Genomic DNA, 17,597 nt, shown 5'->3' with positions numbered 1-17,597 from the left:
AATTACCTTTTTAATCCAAGCAAAGAAACATTTTCGTTTATTCCTAAAATACTAGTGTCAATCAGACATGCATGTCAAATAATATTTGTAATTACTGTTTGTAGAATAATTTTCAATTTTCAGATTCAGTTGTAAATTGCTAATCAGTTGCTATTAACAAATAAAACTTTACTAGTTACTACAATTGTGTGGAATTCTGACAGATTATTGTAACAAACAGATAGCAAGACCATCGTCTTGGACTCTACTACCTTCTGATGGCATGAAATGAATGATACATGAATAAATGAAGAACGGAAAAAAAAAACTTCAAAATAGGATGGACATAGATTGTTTAGTTTTACACTTAAACAAAAGTTTTTATTTTTAAATTATAATAAATTTTAAGAAAATAAAAATGGTAAATGACCTTAATTTTTTTTTAAAATTATTGGCAAATTGACCTTATTTTTAAAAAGAATTTAGTGATAAGGTAAATACCAAAATTTTAATAAAAATAGAATTTTAGTTAAAAATTCAAAAGCCACTGAATAACAAGAAAATACTTTTTAAAAATAAAACCTTAATACATCATTATATTATTTCCTTAGGGAAAAATGTCAAACTACCAATGCAGGATGTTTAGACCCTTCAACAAATGAAAATTCCTTATTGGGCCTGTCTTTTCAATTTTCATTTCCTCTGTAAAAGACCACATAAGCTCTAATTGAGCTCGAGCCCAACTTTGTTTGAATACAAGGATCCTGTTTGCATTTGGATGTAAGAAAGACAGACAGCTCAAATGCGAAACATGATAAAAAGAGAAACTTCTGAGAAGACCCCTCCTAGTTTTTCACACGTGCAAGTACGAGTTTTCGTGTTTATCAACAAAAATATAAAAGTAATCAATATTAATATATTTAATAATATACTACATACATGTATAGCAATATATATAAAAATCAAGCCACCAGGTTGGTAGTTCTTGCAATTGGATATTAAGAGTTAGGAGTGGGTGAGCCCGAACTGGGGACTTCAAGCCTACACGTATGCAATTTCCAATCATTGAGTATTATTATAATCATATTAATTAATATAACTTCTTCAATCACTTTAAAATAAGCCTTCTATCTTTTGTACTGATCGGCTTGTGAGGAGGATATTTTCAAAAATATTTAGTTAATAAACAGCTAATACCTATTTTCTTACACTTAATAACTGCATGAAACTATCGATAATCAATTTAATTTAAATCCGTCCAATTTTAGTTTTCTAAATGTCTGTATATGTTAATTAAGTTAAATTTATTAGATAATGTGAAATACTACCTCCATCCCAAATTAGATGTACCCGTTGACTTTGGACACGTAACTTTAGGTGCATTCCGTCTACTTCCGAAATTTATTTTTTTATTTTATAAATGAAAATTTCATATTTTAATTTTTATTTGCAAAAATAAAATTTTAAAAATAAGTCACGTATCTATGCGGTCAATGAACCTTAAATTGTGTGCCCAAAGTCAACGGAGCCATCTAATTTGGGATGGAGGGAGTATTAACCTGATTAATAAATTGAAATACAGAATACATGAATATTATATTCATTTTCGACAACTTTTCTCCTTTAAAAATTTTAGGATATATACATGTTAGAATTTAGAAAGCTCAATTTCAGACGACCGACTTGTAATAATAAAACAGAAAGGCCAGTAGAGTATATTCGAAGCCATGCAAAAAATCAAATCAATAATTTAGGGCCGGACAGAGACTGTGATATTACCAGTTGCAATCATGGACGTGTATATGAAATGATGGTGGTACTAAAAACTATACATGCGAGAGCATCGGTAGTTGTGCATGAAGATCTGGACAAATTCAAATCTGCCGAAATTTGCCCTTATGTGTAAACATAAATTCAAACCTCAATCATTTTATTTGCTCAGCGTCCTCTCAGCTCTTATCTGTAAAACACTAAAGTGAAATCATACAGTCCATCCCGACCCAACAAACTCACTGACCTCTTTGGTTTGTAATTTTATAATTCGGTTTTTCTATGGTGTGCCCATGGGCACATGCTAAGCGCGGAAAATTTTGTATTTGGATCATTTTGATTGGCTCCTATCTCATGATAATGGTGGACCCCTGCAAATACACCAACCACACCAATCAAAATCTGCCAAATACAAAAATTTCCGCGCTTAGCATGTGCCCATGGGCACACACTAGCCAAACCGTTTATAATTTAGCTCAATCGGGTTGGTTCATGATCTCTTTTTTAAGAAAGTTACACATGTTTTATGTACAACCGCGACATTGAGAGGGGCCATAGTTCGAACTTCGAATATTATAAGGTTGCATAGATCATCGTATTATATCCTAAAACTGATGTCAAAATTCAATATCTCTCTTTTGTTTTTCCCACAAAATTTTACATCTCTCTAGAATTTTTGAAATATTTATTTTTAATATTTGAATATCAGTTTCCAAATTTTTGTTTATTTTTTTTATCTATTTTAACATTAACCGGTGGAACAAATAATAATAGTAATATAATTAAATATTTGAATATTATAAGAATATTTAAAACTGGAATTGAGATGATTTTTCAAATAGCAGGTCCACAATTCAATATAGTTTGAATTTGGTTTATTTTGATTTATGACAGACCATCCTATTTTTGTCTACAAAATTATTATCATTTATAAAATATTTAATATTCTTAGAATTTTGATTTTAATTTATAGCTATGCCACTAATAATTATAATTATAAATTCCTTGAATGTAAATTTATTTATGATAACATAGATAAAAACAAACTACAATTCAAGCCCATAATAGATTCTAATATATATATATATCATCTAACATAATATCGAAATACATCTTCGATTAATTCGAACCACATGTCCATCAAGCCAATTATATTTGATTTGATATATTAAATAAACCAGACCACATATTTAAAAGAACAGCAATATACATATAATATAATAAAAGAATTTCAAAAAGAAAAAACATAAAAACACTAATAAAACATGATGCACTCACTACAGATACATTTGCGGGGGCAAATTGGTCCGAAAAGACTGACAGCCACAAAGAGAAAAAAACCTTTCCTAACCCCCTCAGCACCGCCCGCGCTCTTGTCAACCGCCACTTTCCCCTCTCTACACAACTTCTTTACTGTGTGCTTTCCACTGCGTGAGAGAGAAAACACAAAACACACAGTAGCTTCCTCACTGTGTGAGAGAGAAAGTCCAGAAGAAGAATCAAGTGATCAAGTAAGTGATAGCAGCGATAACAGATTAGAAGTAACAGAAATGGCGGGTCCCGAGGCCGACCGGAACCGGCACCGCGGCGGAGCGACCGCCGCGGCGCCGCCGCGATCGCGTGTCTCGCTCCGGCTGCTGCTCCGCGTGGCGTCCGTGGCGTGCGGCATACAGTTCGGGTGGGCCCTACAGCTGTCTTTGCTCACGCCGTACGTGCAGGAGCTAGGGATTCCTCACGCCTGGTCGAGTATAATCTGGCTGTGTGGGCCCCTCTCGGGGCTGTTAGTTCAGCCTATAGTTGGACATATGAGTGATCAGTGTACGAGCAAGTACGGTCGCCGGAGGCCGTTCATCGTCGCCGGAGGAACGGCGATTATTCTGGCGGTCATTATAATTGCGCATTCGGCTGATATCGGTGGATTGTTGGGAGACACTGCCGACAACAAAACAATGGCGATTGTCGCTTTCGTTATTGGATTCTGGTTGCTTGATGTTGCTAATAATATGACTCAAGGTCCTTGTCGAGCTCTCCTTGCTGATCTGACCGGTAAATTTCACTATATCAATCACTATTTTGCATATAGTTTTCGTTCCTAGCTGAAAATGATAAAATTATTCTCATCCGATTGTGCACCAAATCGTTATAGATCATCATAAGGCCTAACTAATTTGTTTTGGTTGTTAATCTTAGAAATTGAGATTGTTCGAATTTTAATTAGTTGGTAACAGAGATTAAGATTGGGATGTGGATTGATAATCCTTGATGTTAGCATTAAGTTTCTTTATCTGATGGCCAATAGCAATGAAGTGGAATCTTCTATTGCAAGGGACGGTGATTCTTAATGATTTTTGATGAATTATTTTGTGTAGGGTACATTAATATGTTTTTTTGTTTTGTTTTTGTGGTCTATATTTAGGATATCTTTTTTTGTCTAGAGAAAATTAGCCGGTTATGACCTGTGTGGTCTTTAAAATTGCATTGATGTTGAATTGAGTTCAAGTCAGTTTTTCGGATTTATTGTTTTGGGAAATTAGGCAAATTTATGCCCATATTCAATGCATCAACCTGGGATAGTATTTACTGAATACCGTACTACATAATTTAATTATCAAGATTCAAGAGACATAAATGAAGGAATTAAATGACTTATTGGGCATTAAAATTGTTCATTTACTACAGAGGGTCCAGTAGTTCTGCTTTTGGACCATGGCTTTGTTGATTAAAGCTTTGATATAGACATATTTAGTGTATTTTCAGAACACATCCCTTCTTCATTTGTAATCAGAAATTAATGACTATTTGCAGATCTAAGTGTAACCATCTGACAGTTGGTATCTGCTTCTGCTGAAATTGTATTATGGTACAAATCCTGGAAAAGACTTTGTAAATAATCAGTCTAACTTAATGAACTTGTATAGTTGTATCATGACATAGAGCCATAGTGTAATAAAATCTTATTTGTAAACTACCTCTCGTTCCTGAGCAGAAGGATTTTATACTCCCAAATGCAGCTTCTGTTCCCAGCTGCTAACCCCTGTTCAATTGATACTCATTAACATATCTTGCCATCCTTTGACCATGCTGTGCCAGACTTTTGTTACTTTTGGTCATTCATAGAAAAGATGGCGGATGTAAGAATAAAAATCACACCGGATCGTGTCCAATTAATGAGCTAAGACTCTGGCTCCCAACAAGGCGCAGATATTCTTTACAACCCAGTTTAGTCCCAAATTCTCAATTTCAACTTCCATCTTAGTAACCAAAACTTAAGTCATAGGCAGAGGATTACTTGCCAAAATACTAGACCCGTAAGGTTGAGCCCGTCCGACTTTGTTTTTGGACATCTCCCAAAAGGCCTCATACTGATGGAGTTTTTTTTTTGGCTGCTTATATTCATGCTTTCTGCCCCTCCCACAACCGATGTGGGACAACTCCTAAGTCCTAACAAAACTTACATTTAGTTTTACAACTAATGTAATAGGTTATTACTTTAGCTTATTTATATATTCTTGTTGTATCTTACATGTTACGTAAAGTAACGAGCTAAAGGTGTTGGTAGAAGGTACTAACTTGCACAAAATATTATTAACACTCCTTCACACCCATACGAGTGGACAAATATCAATATACAGACATATTTGAAATACTGGGGTAGGGGGACTCCAACTCGTCACCTCTTTTTAAGCCTGAGCTAATCCAAGGTGATAGCAGAAGGCACTAACTTTGATTATATACTCTTAAAATTATCAAGAATATTAGAATGTTCGTAATGAGTCTTTTTTTTATAGTATTTGAGTACTTTGAGTGGTCATGTTGTACAGATTCTGCTGTTAATTTTATGCAACTCCTTTCTTGAGTTTGACACTTTGGCTTATATTTCAAACAATTGTGTATCTTGTTTCTCGAGGGTTCAGAAGTACAGATCTAAACAAGTGCAGTTTAGTAACAAGAAAATATCTTCTCAAGTGTTGGCTGATTTGCGTAATGATATTCTGGAGCTTGAAATTTAATATGTTCTACCCAGACTTACAAATATTTTCCTATTCTCAGGAAATGATGCCCGAAGGACTCGAGTTGCAAATGCATATTTTTCTTTGTTTATGGCTATTGGTAATGTTCTAGGTTATGCTACTGGTGCTTACAGTGGTTGGTACAAAGTATTCCCATTTTCTCTGACCTCTTCGTGTACCATCAACTGTGCCAACCTTAAATCTGCTTTCTATATTGATATTATCTTTATTATAATCACTACTTATATAAGCATCAGCGCCGCTAAGGAGCGACCCCGGATTTCCAGCCAGGATGGTCCCCAATTTTCTGAAGATGGGACTGCACAGTCAGGTCATATTGAAGAAGCTTTCCTTTGGGAATTGTTCGGGACTTTTAGATTACTGCCAGGTTCAGTATGGGTAATCCTTCTTGTTACTTGTTTGAATTGGATTGGGTGGTTTCCTTTTATTCTCTTTGACACTGATTGGATGGGTAGAGAAATTTATGGTGGGGAGCCAAATCAAGGACAAAGTTATAGTGATGGAGTCAGAATGGGAGCTTTTGGCTTAATGATGAATTCGGTTGTCCTTGGTATTACTTCGGTACTTATGGAGAAGCTCTGTCGGATATGGGGATCTGGTTTTATGTGGGGACTGTCAAACATACTAATGACTATCTGTTTCTTTGCAATGCTCTTAATCACATTCATAGCAAAAAATATGGACTACGGCACTAATCCGCCTCCAAACGGAATTGTGATTTCTGCATTAATAGTTTTTGCAATACTCGGCATTCCATTAGCTGTAAGTTCCTTTCCTGTCCCATTTAAATCTAAATGTTTTGAGAAAACGTCCGTCAATAATTGAACCTATGCAAATTTGACAGCTATTGTATGTTTGCATGTTTGCCCCCCCAACCCCCCGCAGACACACACACACGCCACTTTCACTTTACCTGGGAGTGTAGGAGTGTTGTGAGCATGACCTTATTGAAAACTAAAGGACATTGGTTGGCTCCATCTAATGAACTAACTGGCCACATGAAATTTTACTGCAGATCACTTATAGTGTTCCATATGCCTTAGTCTCAACGCGGATTGAGTCGCTGGGTCTAGGCCAAGGTGGGTTTCCTTAATTTCTTTCCGATCTATTTTTTAATCCAAGTGTAGTTACTTCTGCGCTAAACCTGTATTGTTTTCATGTAGGCTTGTCGATGGGTGTTTTAAATCTAGCTATTGTTGTCCCACAGGTATTTTTTTCGTATCGATATGTTGCTGTGTTTTAATAATGTGCTAACTATATTTTTGTTTTTGTGCGTGCATGTACTGCATGCTAGTTGTTCATTATTTAGTGGCTTTTTTTTTTACAGTTATGTTCTTTTTTGTAGGCATTAAGGTAGTGCTCTTATGTCTGTGGTACATACATACATACATACATACATAATACATACATACATACATACATACATATTTGTTTTTTATTGTTTTTGCTTTGTTAAAGCCGCGGTCTTTGGTGTAAAACGGTGTAGTACCTTTGCTCCTTTATATATGCTTGAAAACACAAATGGATATGTTCTGGTCCCTCTTTCTTTGTCCCAAATATTCTTCTCTTTGTTCCTAAACTCTACATCTCCTCTGAAGTTTTACTTTTTTATCTATATATTGAACGTAACTAATGCTCTTCTTAAGGTAAATTTATTGCATATCCTCTAGGTTTCTGAATCTTTTACCATCTAATAGCTGAATATCAGTTGTAATTGGTCCTGGTCATAAGATAGATATATTTGCAAGCTTAATTCACAGAGAGGACAAATCTAAAGACTTTAAAGCTAATGTAACAATGTAAATATGTTATATACTTGAACCAACATAATGCATGCCTTTTCAGTTTGAAGACACTACTGTAAGGAAAACATCGAATATGTCAATTCAGGTGCTAATGATGGTTCTCTGTAGAACATTTATCAGTGGGTTCTGTTTAAAGCTGCTAATTGGAGGAAATTTTATATAGTTCTTATCAGAAATGTGTACATCTCTAAGTTTGCTCTGGCATGATTTTGAGTCTTCTAATGTCAAATTTACCGAGCTCAATCTGCTTATGTTGCTTCTTCTTCAATTCACACTATTGGGTAAAAGTAAAAATAAATTGTAGGAGTGAGCTCCGGATGCGTACATTTATAGATAATAGAATAATATTAGGGGAAATTATGAAATGTATTAGAAGTATGTTAATGCATATAAATGGATAAGGATATCTGATTTGTTAGTTGATTAAGGGAATCGACATAAAGAAGTTACGAATTGGGGAATGTTAAGATAATTGTTTTTGTTTTGGGTGGAAGAAATGCAGATTATTTATGTTAGATGTAAAAAGAAGAATATCAGTATCTAATATTTTGGATACATATAATCTGTGTTGTATTAAACATGAATAAATCTTGTTCTATACATATTTGCATGTACATTAATCGAAAAGACTTGTGGTAAGGCCAGAATAATTGTAAACTAACCATGTAGATTACACTTATGTTATCAGCGATTACGGTGATGCTATTATAAATTATTAATCCTGGCATAATATGAAGATCAAGTTATCAACATAAACCATACTGCAAATGGTAATATTGATTGAAAATAAAATTTGTAGTTATTGGGGAGAGCATATATAAGCCAATAGGAATAAGACAATCCCCTTTTCTATGGCTTCAAGTCCGATACTTGTTTTATCAGCCTGAGTATTAATTTCAGACGGGTATCATGGTAAATCGAGTTTCATATGAATTAGCTAGACATTGAGCAATTAATTTTTTCCCTAAAAAATACAAGACAGAGGTCCTTTACACTACCCTCGTCTCAAATCTATTGGTAAGTAATAACCCTCACTTAAGGCAGAGTAAAACTGTGGATATAAAAAAGAACGTGGAAACAAAAAGAAAATATAGACAACTTGACTGAAACACAAACAGAAACACAACCTTGGAGGCTTTCCTCAATTACAGAACTAAAACTACAAAAGCCTATCCTAATTAAGGATAAGATCTAAGAAGAATAACCCTTAAAACCTACAGATTTGTATGACTTGATAGCAATATTGTTCTCTACAACTCAGTATAGAATTAAGAATTTGATTTCATCGAACAGGTTATAGTGTCTCTTGGAAGTGGACCATGGGATCAGTTATTCGGCGGAGGTAACTCACCAGCCTTTGTAGTAGCAGCATTATCTGCCTTTGCTGCCGGACTCATAGCCCTCATAGCCATACGTCGACCAAGGGTTGATAAATCCAGACTCCACCACTGAGGTATAATGTTGTATCTTGTTTCCCCACACATCATATTTACCTTCAAACCTTAAGAGTGCAATGCAATAGCTATTACGAATTATGTAAATATATATCGTTTAATTGATTTAAATGTGTTATTGCCATACATATTTTCTCTTGAGGTTGTGTTATGAATACATTTGTTTTTGCCATCATTAAGTTTTGTAACCTGGAACCCGTGGTCTTGAAACTGAAATATATTTATCATACAAAGGCTACTGCCAACTTGCTGCAATTATGATAATATATAGTAATGTTTTAGCCTGTGATGAGGGTGCCCCTTTTTTATCACGCCGATCGAACTATGGAGTACATCTGTATATGTCAGCAGCCATCACAAGACAGGTTTGTAATGTTTTTTCTAGATGTTTACTCGGAAACCAGAATAGGATGTTAGCTTTTACAATTGGTTATGTTTATCTACCTTCAAACTATTGGACCGCACAAGGTTCATAAATTTTAATCAAAACAGTGGGACACCAACAAATTCATAACGACTGATGGACAGTGTTTATATTTTTGCATTTATTGTAGTGAAAGAATTTTGGATCTGAGTATCTGACTATAGTTTAGCCTACTCGTTCAGTCATTCTAGTACCTAGAGTCTGGACGTCTATCCTAGACAACGTCTTAAACCTTAGACAACTGTAATCCTGATGGCAAATTATGCTGTTACTTGCTCCTCAATTGGTTCCTTATATATACTAGCGAACAGAGAACACAACTTTTTGTTGTCTCCGTGATATATATCAAATTTAGATTACCTGTTACCTGTGAGTGATAATTTGGTTATAAATAATAAACAATCAGTGGAGCATCTCTTTTAAATCATCCTGAGTGGTGTTGTACAATCACTACAGATATGTGGTATCACTGTCAGACTTGGTTACCAATGAAGACAAGTAACTGGGATTTATTCCTAATGAAGAGTAACGTCTGATTAGGAACATTGATAGCGGATTGTTATTTCCATTCAAATGTCCTGGAATCTCATGCTGTGTTTGCGCATAGAATCGGTGAAAGAGTATTGTTTATTATTCCAGCTAGCTGCGAAGAGTTACTGTGGATTATGCTGATTGAAACCCTGATGGAGACGTGCCTTTGTTCAATTTTTGCTGGAAAGCTTTTGGGTGATGATTCTATAGGATCTCTTTTCTATATATTCTTTTTTCTTGCTTCATTCTAAACTTTGGAATAAATTCTTATGTTTATGCACTTATCGGTATCTATACATGTCTGTATCCCTTTAATGTTCCCATGTATAGTAACGCTTGCTTTGTATGCCGTTGTACATGGTCATATTTATATTAAGAATAATATCATTACATAATGATACTTCTCTTGAGCTTGACGATTGAGGACTTCTAGTTGTACATGCTTGAGCAAAGTAAATTTTTGTATCTGTACACAGTCTTTGTACTAATCTACCTTTGTGAATGATAAATTTCACATTCCAATTAAATTGTCGTAAAGAACCATCCCCTCTGGTTAAGGTGAAGGCAGGAATATGTGTTTGTCATAGTCTACTCAAATTCACATCTGTGAGCGGGGTAGATTTTATGTAGAGTAGACATCAAAAACATATTCCAATACTCCGAGCTTTCTTTGCTATAATATAGAGAAGGGTCTGTGTCCGGGTCGTCCGTGTCAGGGGTGCTAGAGTGTGATCCAGCAAAAAATTGACTCATTCCGGGGTTTTTGTTGTCAAGTGTTTTTTCTCTTGTGGGATGTATGATACTAACATTCGCCTGTTCTGGACCAACTAGAATAGTTTGCTGAACAAGTTCAGGTTCTCGCTGGTATTTACTACATTATTTCAGATTATAGTTTACCACCTGGGGAGTCTAGCGTTTCATTCGGTTGAGAATTCATGTCTTATTTTGTTAAATTTTATTCAGATTTGAGTGCCTTCTTTTTCTTTTTGCAACTTGGTGCATGTGTTCTAGTATTAACGGGAACAAAACACACTAAAGTATTGATTTGAATAGACAGCAGAAAAGAATAAAATGGGGTTAATGCACTAGATTAATGAGGAAAGATATCACGTCATAGACATCAATTTCATGGAATTGTTTTGTTCTAATCTTTTGCTATGTTTGTTAGATGCTTTTTGTTTTTACCAACCTTATAATGTGTGTGTCAGTGTGTGTACATAGTGCACCTGCCATCCGTGTCAACAAGGATGAAATGCGTTATATGTTGCAATACACCTAGCTCCCCACTTGGGAAACTTATCGAGTCGAGGGAACATGATAATGATGCCTGACAAATTTGAATGGTTTTAAGGGAAATGAAATATAATCTAAGGCACCATTTTCAGAGCTGGGGGATATGCACACACGTACGCAGGGAATCCCAAGTCCCGAGGGGGGAAATCTAGGGGATTTGCTAGCTGTTGAGACAGACCCTCAGAGTTTGTGAAATTGTTCAACAGAATAGGTGTTTGTGGAAATTGGAGAGGTCAGGCCTCTGTAACCCTGTAACGCTGTTGACTGTTGGTCTGTGTAAACAGGAGAGAGAGAGAGAGAGAGAGAGAGAGAGAGAGAGAGAGAGAGAGATTTATATGAAATGAAATGCTGAGAGAGAGAGAGAGAGATATGATATGCTCCCAGAGAGATGTAGATAGAGGGAGAGAGGGGATAAAATAAAATGCTTCATAAAAGAGAGCAAGATCCTGACGATGTCGCGAGGGAAGTGATACAAAATCAATGGGCGAAAATAAAGCACGTAGATATTTAGTTGTCTCATCTCTGATTTCCCTATCTTTCACACTGTGTAGTGTGTTCCCTTTTCTCAATCATGCACCCCTTTCCCTCTAACTAAATTCACTGTAACACTACTTTACCCGTTTTGCCTAATCTCACTTTCCATTTCTTGCAAGTTGCAATTCCTCCAACAATCTATTTTCCAATCTAATGTTCAAAAGAAAAAAAAACCCTGCTCCTCCCAATGTACATTTGCACTCTTGAATTCTGGTCACTCACAAGACATATTAATGAATGTATCTTTTAAAAAATATTTATACATTTGTATTGAATTTAAAGATAGACAAATGATATGGGCCAATTTTTTTAATTATTTTTTTGAAAATTGACTACTAAAATGAGTAAAATAAGGAGTATCGAAAAATTAAAGCCTGAGTTCAGGACGTCCTGTTCCGAGAGAACAATTCCCGCTCGTACTAATTAAACAATTTGTGTTATCATAAACATTTTGTTCTGATTCCTTGATTCAGATAGCAAATTGCTAGGAGGAATCTACTTTGTTTTGGGTTGAGGTGCCCATACACACGTCTTTCTTTTCCTCAAAATAATTGATAGTTTCATTGGTTCACATTTCGTGATCATTATTTCAATTACTCTCTTTCTGTGCTTTATTTCTCTTCACATCTACACTATAATTTTGGAAACACATAAACCCAAAGCTAAACAAAATAAAGCACGTTATTACTAAAATAAACTTAAAAATGACCCACTAAAGTTGACTAATTTGGTATCACGAATCGGCACTCCACAAAATCCCACCATGAAAATCAAGAAATTTAACCCTATAATCATGACATATCATATGCATAGGTGTATTCGAATTGACCAATCATAGAAGACATGAAGAGAGTTAAAATCTTAAAAATCATATATACACTTTTCACTACAAGTTAGTACTCCTACTATTTTGTTTTTAATATATGAGGTGAACAATTTATATTAATTAAAAAGATAAATAAAAAGCAACCACCACATTATGTATTGCATTAGGTGAGTGGATGAGAGAGATCACCGGATACAGGGCCATTTGATGATCAAAATTCATAACTAAATAACCTTAAAGACCCACCAACCGACCACTAATTATTGATTTGACTAATTTAGTTTTGTAGATGTGTAGCTAAATTTAGAAATTTGGCTTACTAAGAGTATCTATAAATTATAACTAAAATTTGAAAATTATTCAAAAATATCGTAATCAAGTATTGTAGAATATATGTAAAAAAAAGTTTATCAAAGAATAAAAAAAACGTAGATAAAACTAATTCAAAAATATTATAAATTATTATATAAAAGTTCATCTAACTCATGACATTTTTCTCAATCAAAAATTTAATCCATCTCCGATATTAATTATACTTATTGAAAAAATAAAATTTCACATAATCTCTTATTATATTAATATAATAAATAAATAAATAAATATAAATTTTAAATTATAGCAATATATAATATTTTTAGAAAAATATAATTATCTATTATAATTAATATTATTAAAAATTTAACAAATTTTCAAGTTATATTATTTTTTGGGTGATATATGAGTGGAATACAATTTCTTCAAATTATGGACCATTGTTCAGAGAAATATTTCATATGTAAATTATATTATTGTTTTAATATTATGGGTGGAGCACTAATATGTACGTCCCATTTAAGGTATCCAATTCGTTTGTTTACAAAATTTTCTAGAATATAGGATAAAAGAATATATGTGTTGCTTTCCTAAAAAAATTAGGAAATCTTTAATCTTGTGCAAAATGAGCTAGCAAAGCAAAAAATAATTTCTTTTTATAGAAAAGGTTAGAATTTCAAGCCTATTCATTGAATAATGCTAAAATTTCAAATTAATTTTTAAACATCAATCATGATTTAACTTATATATGTAATATATTTTTAATTTTAAGTCCAATTAAATATTATCACTAAGTATTTTGAGAAATACTTCCGAATCTCCGGAAGTTGTCTTGTCTTTTTAAAGAATACTAGATCCCCTTTCCAAGTTTCCATCTTTGGCCAGCCTATTATATCAGAATTACCGTTTTCACCGAAGAAGTTAACTGACCATTACCTCTCCATTGTGTCACTCTTTTCACCCAAAATGATGAAACGGCTACATGTAGAAAAAAGCTAAAATATGACCACAAGGAAACCTATGGGACTCATCACACTAGGCTTGTGGTCTTGTGCCTCTCAGATTGGCAAGGCAAATGGGATGGCAGTGGCACCATTTCTTAATTGTTTTCAAAATATCACGCTCAATCCAATTAATCTTCGGTATCAATAATAATTTTTGTCATGATAGTTAAGTGTCTGCGTGTTAAGTGATGAATGAAACTCGTGAAACCCGACTTTTATCTCCTCTGACATTTTGGTTTTAGTTTTCGGAGTCGGATTAAACTAATGACATTTAACGGCTAAATAATGATATAGGGACTCCAGTTCTCCGGACACAGACAATTGGCAGGTTAAGAAAAGATAAGGAGAGAAAGAAGCAGTGAAATGCTTGTCCAAGAACAGGCCAACATATCCATGGCCACCACAGGAGAAATAAGTTGTGAAGGGTACTTGCCATCACAATCTGAATGCATAATTGTGAATACACTACAAACTTCCTCAGTCCTTGCATCAACTAGATAAAGCATGGACTTGAATTGTCAAGAATTGCAATCCTTTTCACCCCACTTGAGCAAATCCAAAGATAACAATTTTTATTCAAATTCTGTGCTAGAAAATGAAAACCTAAAAAGTGAAGGTTTTTAACATTATCTTAAATACTTAACCCAAAACACCATTACTATACTGTTGAAAAAGCTTTGGGCGGTAAAAACTAATGTAACCCACTAATCATTTACATGGACCTTCACTATTTTTTCTGACTTTGCCTATTTAGATAAGATCACTGTGATCTCCCATTAACACTTCTCTGATTCTCTTGCTCTGCTGACATTTGTTTTAACATAGACAAATCTCTCTCACAGATATACTGACATACACATACATCTAAATTATTATGGGGGCCATTTCTATGGCCACGATCACTGTTGGATAGATAGACCAATTTCATTCGACCCTTTCACAATGAGAACATTCATATCATCGGTGTAAGATGGGTCGAATAAAATACTTTTAATCCAACTATAGTACAACATTTCTAGATATACGGAAGACATCACGGGTTCATATCATCCATGTAAGATTAGTCGGATAAAATATATTCTACCCAATTATTATATATTGTTACGAGACCATGTACATTTATCAACGGTGTAAAATAAGTCGGATAAAACAACGTCTATTCAGCTACGGATGCTATATAATAATATTAGATGAGCCCCCACCCCTCTCTCTATCTCTCATCAAAGCACTAAAAAATAGTAACCGCTTTTTGAATCACTACTCTCTCTTGAGTCCTAGCATAATGACACGTTCTTTAAAACCCCAACAGAGAGAGAGCACCAATCGCTAGCTAGCTAACTTCAACTATATATATGTATGTGTAATGCATTGCTATCTTCAATATCCCACTAATCTCCATTCCGCTTATAAGCCTTCTCTACTTGTCCACCAGAAATAACTAAACACACCACAATTGCTAAACAAAGCAGGGGATTTGTTTGTCTTTTAGATTTCAACTTTTCTCATCCTTTGTTGTGAAAATCTTGAACAAGAAAAGATTTAGGCATGTGCAACCACAAGCCTTCTTCTCCAATCACATTTGTTTCTTCAAAGAAAATGAATCCCAACAAAACAATGGATCTTCACTCTAATGATGATGATGAACTCCAAAGATGGCCAACCCCCTTTGAGGTAATTATGTAACCTTATCGTTTTCGTTGTTATATCTGTTAAGTAACCAGCTCATCTAAAACCCGACTGGTCACTTAACAATATCAAGAACAAGAAACATTATTTGCAACCATGCACATGTTTTGATTTCGATGTTTTCATGAAATTAGGCCTTGGAAGAAATGAAAGCCATAGGGAAGATTTCGGGGCCAACAGCTATGACAGGGTTGTTATTATACTCAAGAGCTATGATCTCCATGCTATTTCTTGGATATCTTGGAGAGCTTGAACTCGCAGCAGGATCTTTATCCATAGGCTTCGCGAACATTACAGGATACTCTGTCATCTCTGGCTTAGCCATGGGGATGGAACCTATTTGTGGACAAGCTTATGGTGCAAAACAGATGAAGCTTCTTGGCCTTACATTACAAAGAACTGTTCTTTTACTCCTCTTAACTTCTGTACCTATCTCTTTCATGTGGCTTAACATGAACACAATCCTCTTATGGTGTGGTCAAGATAAGGAAATCTCATCCATGGCCCAAACTTTCATTGTTTTCGCCATTCCTGACCTCTTCTTTCTGTCTCTACTCCACCCTCTCCGCGTCTACTTGAGGACTCAGAACATCACATTACCTGTCACTACTTGTTCTGCTATATCCGTTGTGATACACATTCCGCTTAATTTGTTCTTGGTTGTGCATTTCAAGATGGGGATTGCTGGAGTCGCGATAGCCATGGTCTGGACTAATTTGAATCTGTTTATTCTGTTATGTGCATTCGTGTATTTTTCCGGGGTTTATAAGGATTCTTGGGTGGCTCCAAGCATGGATTGTGTCCGCGGATGGTCTTCTTTACTAGGCCTTGCAATTCCTACTTGTGTCTCCGTTTGCCTCGAGTGGTGGTGGTATGAACTAATGATAATGCTCTGTGGACTTCTTGTGAACCCGAGAGCCACTATTGCCTCAATGGGAATTTTAATCCAAACCACCTCTTTAGTCTATGTTTTCCCCTCTGCACTAAGCCTCGGAGTCTCCACAAGAGTTGGCAATGAGCTCGGTGCCAACCGCCCTGCCAAAGCGCGTATTTCCATGATAATTTCCCTCATTTGTGCAGTCGCTTTAGGCCTTGCTGCAATGCTGTTCACAACCCTTATGAGGCATTACTGGGGGAGGTTTTTTACCACAGATACCGAAATTCTTGACCTCACAGCAATGGCATTGCCAATAGCCGGCCTCTGCGAGCTTGGAAACTGTCCACAGACCACTGGATGTGGAGTCCTCAGAGGAAGTGCTAGGCCTACCATTGGAGCCAACATCAACTTGGGCTCATTCTACTTAGTGGGAATGCCAGTTGCATTCCTCATGGGGTTCGTCTTCAAAATGGGATTCGCTGGCCTCTGGCTCGGACTCCTCGCGGCTCAGGCCTCATGCGCCATCCTCATGCTCTGCGTCCTCTGCAAAACAGACTGGATGGTTCAAGTCGAACGAGCCAAAGAGCTCACCAAATCCCCACCCTCTCAAAAACCCGCTCCCATATTACCCATAACCTCGTCCAACCCAAGTCCCACATCGTACAAAAAAAACAACGGTCATAGCCTCGACGAATCAGTCGAGGCAGACCCTCTCATTCCCACAACAACAGAGTGTGTGTGACTTAACATAACTACTTACCCCCCAAAGCTGTGAAGATTTTTCACTTTAGAGATTAGTACAAGAGTTTTGCATTTTGGGTTCCTCTTTGATTTTTACTTTTTCCTTTTTAGTTCATTTACGCCTCTAAATAATCTTCTTTTTAATGTACTAAAAAAATCAAGTGGAACAAAATATAAATACATCTTTTCTAGTGGAGCTGTCGGTACTTTGAGATAAGAAAAGGTGTTTAAATGTGTCGGTTAATTTAAAGGATTGAATGCAAGGATTTTTGGCTACCTTTGTTGTTGTTCCCTTCCATATAAAGACACTACATTGACTACCTAATATGG

General features: G+C 35.4%; 2 protein-coding genes across 4 annotated transcripts; both read left to right on the top strand.

Moving 5' to 3' along the window:
- The first annotated feature begins 3,027 nt into the window (after positions 1–3,027).
- Positions 3,028–10,410, top strand: LOC108218861 (sucrose transport protein SUC4). 3 transcript variants are annotated; one of them, XM_017392001.2, is made up of 6 exons: positions 3,028–3,795; positions 5,800–6,542; positions 6,796–6,859; positions 6,944–6,987; positions 8,879–9,038; positions 10,103–10,410. In XM_017392001.2, the coding sequence occupies exons 1-5, from the start codon at positions 3,300–3,302 to the stop codon at positions 9,035–9,037; spliced, it is 1,506 nt and encodes a 501-aa protein (XP_017247490.1). In that variant the 5' UTR covers positions 3,028–3,299; the 3' UTR covers position 9,038; positions 10,103–10,410. The 3 variants fall into 3 exon arrangements, with proteins under 3 accessions (XP_017247490.1, XP_017247489.1, XP_017247488.1); XM_017392000.2 differs by having other exon boundaries at positions 10,004–10,410; XM_017391999.2 differs by having other exon boundaries at positions 9,920–10,410.
- Positions 10,411–15,345: 4,935 nt separating this feature from the next.
- On the top strand, positions 15,346–17,543 carry LOC108216783 (protein DETOXIFICATION 48). The gene is made up of 2 exons (XM_017389622.2): positions 15,346–15,634; positions 15,784–17,543. The coding sequence occupies exons 1-2, from the start codon at positions 15,509–15,511 to the stop codon at positions 17,266–17,268; spliced, it is 1,611 nt and encodes a 536-aa protein (XP_017245111.1). The 5' UTR covers positions 15,346–15,508; the 3' UTR covers positions 17,269–17,543.
- The last annotated feature ends 54 nt before the right edge of the window (positions 17,544–17,597 follow it).

This window comes from Daucus carota, chromosome 4, assembly GCF_001625215.2.
Source record: "Daucus carota subsp. sativus chromosome 4, DH1 v3.0, whole genome shotgun sequence".
In the NCBI taxonomy this organism is placed as follows: domain Eukaryota; kingdom Viridiplantae; phylum Streptophyta; class Magnoliopsida; order Apiales; family Apiaceae; genus Daucus; species Daucus carota.
The sequence above is the reverse complement of the archived record's forward strand: the minus strand, read 5'-3'. Positions and strand labels throughout refer to the sequence as shown.